Source organism: Camelina sativa, chromosome 18, assembly GCF_000633955.1.
Source record: "Camelina sativa cultivar DH55 chromosome 18, Cs, whole genome shotgun sequence".
NCBI lineage: Eukaryota > Viridiplantae > Streptophyta > Magnoliopsida > Brassicales > Brassicaceae > Camelina > Camelina sativa.
In genome coordinates this window covers 298654-305100 of record NC_025702.1, presented here as the reverse complement: position 1 = coordinate 305100, position 6447 = coordinate 298654, and the positions used below count along the sequence as shown (strand labels likewise).

The 6447-nt window shown below is 41.9% G+C and overlaps 3 protein-coding genes across 10 annotated transcripts; 2 read left to right on the top strand and 1 right to left on the bottom strand.

Annotated features, from left to right (window-relative positions):
* Positions 1132–2234, top strand: LOC104760125 (nuclear transcription factor Y subunit B-2-like). The gene is made up of 2 exons (XM_010482987.2): positions 1132–1303; positions 1349–2234. Exon 2 carries the CDS (start codon positions 1351–1353, stop codon positions 1906–1908), a length of 558 nt encoding a protein of 185 aa, XP_010481289.1. The 5' UTR covers positions 1132–1303; positions 1349–1350; the 3' UTR covers positions 1909–2234.
* LOC104760126 (nudix hydrolase 2-like) lies at positions 2209–4653 on the bottom strand. Of its 8 annotated transcripts, none has more exons than XM_010482995.2 (9): positions 4560–4653; positions 3848–4043; positions 3534–3599; positions 3307–3444; positions 3131–3208; positions 2991–3041; positions 2858–2892; positions 2665–2773; positions 2209–2580 (listed from the first exon to the last, which is right to left on the bottom strand). In XM_010482995.2, the coding sequence occupies exons 2-9, from the start codon at positions 4022–4024 to the stop codon at positions 2377–2379; spliced, it is 858 nt and encodes a 285-aa protein (XP_010481297.1). In that variant the 5' UTR covers positions 4025–4043; positions 4560–4653; the 3' UTR covers positions 2209–2376. The 8 variants fall into 8 exon arrangements, with proteins under 8 accessions (XP_010481297.1, XP_010481295.1, XP_010481292.1 ...); XM_010482993.1 differs by having other exon boundaries at positions 4474–4561; XM_010482990.2 differs by lacking the exon at positions 4560–4653 and adding an exon at positions 4392–4530.
* LOC104762998 lies at positions 4876–6445 on the top strand (the record flags this gene model as incomplete). The annotated part of the gene is made up of 2 exons (XM_010486423.2): positions 4876–5532; positions 6061–6445. Coding segments are annotated over exons 1-2 (825 nt in total), but the record flags the coding sequence as incomplete, so codon positions are not given.

Genomic DNA, 6447 nt, shown 5'->3' with positions numbered 1-6447 from the left:
GGAGAGAGAAAGAGAGACGGCACTTGGAAGCAATTACTGAGTGGTTCGCCTACTCTTTCACTCCGTATAAGTATTTAATTAAATTTGGTGCAACGTTTGTATGTAATGTGACGTTTCTCCTTTTCTTTATTAATTTGTCTAAGAAGCGCTACAAGATTGAATTGGAGTAGTCATGCAGGAACCAAAAGAATCAAGCCTACCCCCAACTATACTCACCCCACACATTTCATTCAGCTTTGAACAAATAACACAACGCTGATTGACTTTCGTCTCCACGTGGCGTACACACATCTATAGTACTAGTAGGATGGAGTCAGCAGTCAGCGCGATGCCTTGTGTTTAGGGTTTTGTTGACCAAACCACACTTTCTCAATTCCTCGTTACATTGAAAAGAGAAAGAACTAAAGAAGCCTGGACTTTGTCAACATTTCTATCAGAGTATCATCACCTTCTTTATATGGGCCATTCAGTTTGACAACTGATTAATATTTACGGCCGGCCCATTAGGATGCCCAGGTAGGACAAACCATTAGTAGTACTAATGTCATTAGGAGCTCTATTAATACAGCTGGAAGTTGGTGATTATGGTTAAGGAATAATCACACGCTTAGTAAAGAGACAATGGTTGGGCCCATCGGGGAAGATCGAGACCGTCAAAAGTGGACAAAAACTGGACCCTTTGTTTCCACAGAGACCACACCCTCATGATCCCAAACCAATTCAAATCCCCCCCTCTTTACTACTACTACTGCTAGTTGTTAACCCAAAAAAAAAAAGGTGAAAAATTGACCGATGGGTCGTTGAGTGGCAGTTACCTTCTGTCTCCCTAACGCGTTCATCTCTCTACTATGTCTTCCACGCGCTCTCTTTCTCTCTGATGTGTGTTGACCACGCTCGTCTTCTTCGCGTCGGTTACAGACAAAAGGTTGGCCGGGTCCACTAACGGTCCACAACACGTGGCAGAGTGATAAAGGGCTGTTTATCTCACTCAAACAAGATCATTCCAATCCGACGGTCGAGCACGTATCCAGTTGTCAGAATCTTATCAGTAATTGGACGGTTCATATGTGCACACGTGTCACGTGAACAGAAGTCGTGTATCCTCGCTTTATATAAACTCCGGCGACTCCCTTCACCACTGTGTACAAATCTCAGCCGACACTTTTCAATTCCCACCCGTTCTTTTTTTTACTAAAACCCTAAATTTATCGCTTCGGTCTTCCCCTCCCACTCTCAAGTCAACCACCAGTTGAATTCGATTTTGAATCAAATGATGGAATGATTTGTTGAAAACAAAAAGAGAGTAAAGTTTCCATTTTTTTTTCTTGATTTCTTGTAATATTATCAGAAATGGGGGATTCCGATAGGGATTCCGGTGGAGGGCAAAACGGGAACAACCAGAACGGACAGTCCTCGTTGTCTCCCAGGGAGCAAGACAGGTTCTTGCCGATCGCTAACGTCAGCAGGATCATGAAGAAGGCCTTGCCCGCCAACGCCAAGATCTCCAAAGATGCCAAAGAGACCATGCAGGAGTGTGTCTCCGAGTTCATCAGTTTCGTCACCGGGGAAGCCTCCGATAAGTGTCAGAAGGAGAAGAGGAAGACCATCAACGGCGACGATTTGCTCTGGGCTATGACCACTCTAGGGTTTGAGGATTATGTTGAACCATTGAAAGTTTACTTGCAGAGGTTTAGGGAGATCGAAGGGGAGAGGACTGGACTCGGGAGGCCACAGACTGGTGGTGAGCCCGGAGAGCATCAGGGCGATGCTGCTGGTTTCTACGGTGGTGGTGGGATGCAGTATCACCAACATCATCAGTTTCTTCACCAGCAGAACCATATGTATGGAGCCACAGGTGGCGGTAGCAACGGTGGTGCTGGAGCTGCCTCCGGTAGGGCAAGAACTTAAAAAAGGATCGGTGAAGTGGATCTCTCTGTATATAGATACATAAATACATATATATATATATATTATATACACATGCCTATTTTTACGACCAATCAAAATTCGTAATTATCGATGTATAAGGTATCGTGTGATAGAACGAACATTGGCGTTGGTGATGTAAAATCAGATGTGCATTTAAGGGTTTCGATTTTGCAGCTGTGTTAAGAGGATCAAGTGTGTTTGTTGAACAATAGGATTCACTAACGAATCTGCTTCTTTGAATCTTGTATGTAACCTAAAGCCATTGTATTGCATTTTGGATCGCACTGAATGCAAATGTTTTCATTTGTGATGCTTTTTATGTTTTTGGTTGAGGGCTAAATAGATTCAAGAGTCGGTCACAATGCTTACACAAAGAGAGAGAGAGAGAGATAGAGGCAGCAAATAAACCAGCTTCGTTAGAATCTATGAGGACTGCTCTGTTGAAGGTCAATGACCCGAATGTAAGTCGCGGGTGTTGTAGTACAAGTTTCCTTGTTGATCAGGCGCCGAGACACGAATAGGAGTGAAGCCTTCGTAGCCTCCGTCGGTTTTAGCAGAGCAAATGTCTATCATATACCTCAAGAGTTCATTATTCTGTACAAATGGTTGCTTTGTGTATTCCTCCCAAGGCATCCACTGCACCAAGTTCTCCTTTTTAGAAAGAGAAGAGAGGTTTGTGAGTGTTTGGGAGGATGAGACTGGAGAGTTGTTCAAGTGGGGAGTAAAAAATGTTACCTGAGCTGCCTCAATCTCTGACTCTTGTGCATTGATTTCCAAAGAAAGGGGCTTTAACATGCACACGAAGAACAAATCTGACTTTTCAAGGAAGGCTTTGTGTGTTTGTCTGCCAGAATTTCAAAAAAGATAATAATCAGTTTAAGTTGCAATATAGCCGATGATGCGGTTGGAGGTTGGATGGAGTTGCAACCTGAACGCCAATATTTGGACGAATTCTGTGTCCACCTGAAAACATAAGATCCAGAGAAGAGTGGGATTAGCTCTTGGTCTAACGTAAACTGTAAAGGCGACAGGTGAAAAGTTGATGCATGAAGAAGTCTTACTCCAGTCCCTTCTTTCACCTCTCTGACTGAGCCATCATGGATATCTTCACCCTGAGTCAACACAAACAAAATAAAAAGGCGCATCAGAGAGCTGTACCTAACCTAACTATGTAATGAGTTTATAAAAAGTGAAGCAGCACCTCATTCACTACTCCGGTGGGGAACTTCCAGAAACTTTGGCCTTGAAATCGTCCTGTCTTCTCTTGAACGACCAGCACCTTTTGGATTTAAAAAAGAAACAGAAACAGAGATGTGATCCATTCTTGGAGATGTTTTTAAATGAAAAAAAAACATTGAAAATCTCATCTCATCACACCTCTTTGTAGTGGTTAATGACATAGGCACCTATGCGAACACGGTGAGATGCATTGGCAGGAAGCGTATGGACATCTTTGGGAATCCAATACACAAGCATCAAGTAGTCTTTCTCGGCGTGATGAAACCAGAATCCCTCCTACACATAATAAAAATAGACAACCAGTCAGTGTGTCATGGAGAATCTCCAAAACAATATAACAAATCTGGTTGAAGTAACAAACACACCTTAACAGCAGTTTCAGCAAGACCGATAAGGTGCTTTGGCAATTTGATCCACACTCCTTTCTTGCCCTACAAAGTACAAAAACATACACATAATAAGAAAAAGATCCACACATTTTTTTAATATGCAGCACAGTAAGTAACATAATAATAAGAGTCTCTGGCCCGCATTAGAATACAATAATTATCAAAACAGAACAGGGACAACAAGATCAACTCTTTAAAACCCCAACTCATTCAATGATTGATAATTTTGATGAAATTTATATGTATACCCGTAATCAGATGAAGAAAAGGTAAAGAGAGAGAGAGAGAACCTGAAGAGTCCAGTTAGAGAGAGAGGCACGGAGAAGTGAGGAGAAGAGAGAAGGATCCATGGGATGAGTCATCTCGGTCCTGACGCCACCGTACTTGTCTTCAACGGATGGGAGGAGTGTAGCATCCTCACGGGACATGGGGTTTGAAGAGGAGGAGGAGGAGGAAGAAGCAGACATCACGGATCTGTACCTCGAACTGCGAAACGCAGAGAACGCATCAGCCGGGAATTGAGGAAAACGAAGACGACTCCCATTATTCTTATTATTACTACTACGCAAGAAGAACAATCTGATAAAACTAAAGCTTTTCGCCAAACGGCAACTCATCATCATTATCAAAACTCAAAATTTATACACAAAAGTGAGATTTGCCTTCTTTTTTTTTTAAATTTTTTTTATAATTTACTTTGTCAAACCAACAACCTCCTAAATAATAAATAATAACAGACAAAAATGGAACATAGCATAATCTGAAAATGGATTTGATCAAACTCGTTTGGAAAAACCTGTGATGGTTTTTTTTATTCACTAAAAACGCACTTGCCTTTTTCCCCCAAACGTATGAACGAAATATTATTAAAAAAAAAAAAAAGAAAAACGGAAAAGGAAGCAGCTTTCTTCTTCACCTCCTCAATTCTTTTACTGATTTATATAGTACTAATTATTTTTGTTGTCAATACTAAAAAAATAAATTATGAGGAATAATAAATACATCTTTGATCTTTTGAACCAAAATAAAACGTCAAGCCTTTTCTGGTTTAAGAGGAATAATAATAAGTTGATACGCGGAATAATTTCTGTCTTAGAGGAATAAATTTCCCTATGATTTTTGTTTTTTTTTTTAAATTCTAAAACGGGAGAAAAATATGTCGGTATATCTATCTCCGCGGCATTCGCTGAGCCACACAAACAGGCCCCTAAAGCGTTTTTTGCCTTTACACGAAACTTATTGGGAAGTTTGTATGTAGTAGTTGATGGATACAAATTGAAAACTACAGAACATATTCGGGTCGAGAGGTTCGGGTTGTATAAATTAATGCAACAACGCCAACGGGTAAAAGAAAACGACTCTAGAAAGTGAAGTGAAGTCAGGATAAAATGGAGGTTATGTTGCTCCTTCGAGGGTAGAATCGTAACTATACAGTTTTTTTTTTACCCTTTCAACTGCTTTTACTTTGGCCACTCTTTTCTTTCACGCCGCCCCCTTTTTTGTTTTTCTTCCCTTTTTTACCTTTCCTTTCCGAAATGGAGCTTCTCGCCGGCGACTGTCGGAAACGAGTCGGCGACGACTTCGACGAAGACGTTGACCCTTTTGATGGCTCAGATGGTGGTTGCGGGTGGATGTACGGTAGCCGTCAATCGGATTCTCAAGGAAACGACGACGCTTTGGCTACGCTCGCAGACTTGGCCTCCCCTCCTCAGAAACTCAAACCTATCAGGTGTGGCGTTAAGCCTCCGTCGGATGATCGTCATCCTCTCGATATTCTCGTCGGAACCCTAGATAGGCTGCCGGAGATGGGGTTTGGCTGCTTCGAAGCTCCCTTGGGATCGAAGATTGCTGACGTTGGGCAAAGTGGTCAATTGACTCGTGGGATTCCAAAGGGTGATGATGCTGGTGCTCCTCTTCCCCTCCATTCGCAGTTTCAAGCTCGCAATCGCCTCTCTTGGGATGGTGTCTCTCTCAGGTAATTCACCACTATATATATATGTAGTTAAAAATGTAAGCTTTTTGGCCTAGGAAGCATTTAGTATCACTCCTGAGTTATCAAAAAAAAAAAAATGTAAGCTTTTTGGATCTGTTACTGTGAAAATTTGTTACTTTTTTTTTTGTATTCTTAACGTGTTTATTAGAAGCTCGTTTGGTAGTCCTAAACTACTCTTTCTCTCTTGGGGTTACTCTGTATAATTCAGCTTGCGGCATCGTTTGATTCTGGATTGGTTTAACTGATGCGTCCTTGGTTGAACATCTCTCAGCTTAAAGCATTAGACTTTGTAGTCAGACTGATGTGGCGGCGTCATTACCACCTTGTACAGTCTTTGATTCTGAGTGTTTGTTTATACCATTTCTAAGCAGTGTTTGACTGTAGATTCTTGGCAACTTTTGGGATGATTAGTTTATTGGATAATGAAATCGTGTTGGAAGCTTTGAGTTTTCCGTAAGAGTTACTAATTGAGGGACGCTGATATGAACGTTTTTTATTTTGATTTTGCAGCTCCTCTGTTGATAGCGATAGTGACTCATCCCCTGACGTCCGCAAGACCGTCGCGGGCAAAAGAAAGCGGGAAACAAGGGTCAATCTGGAGCAATTCTTGGAGAAGTTGGTGGGGAGTATGATGAAGCGGCAGGAGAAGATGCATAACCAGTTGATTAAGGTGATGGAGAAGATGGAAGGCGAGAGGATACGCCGCGAGGAAGCTTGGAAGCAACAGGTAATTGAGAGGATGCAACAGAATGAAGAGGCTCGGAAGCAAGAGATGGCACGCAGCTTGTCTATCATCACTTTCATCAAAAGCGTTATTGGTGACGAGATCGAGATCCCTAAACCCTCCGTGTTCCCGCAGCTACTCCAGCAGATTCTTCCCGAGCAATGTGAAGACAA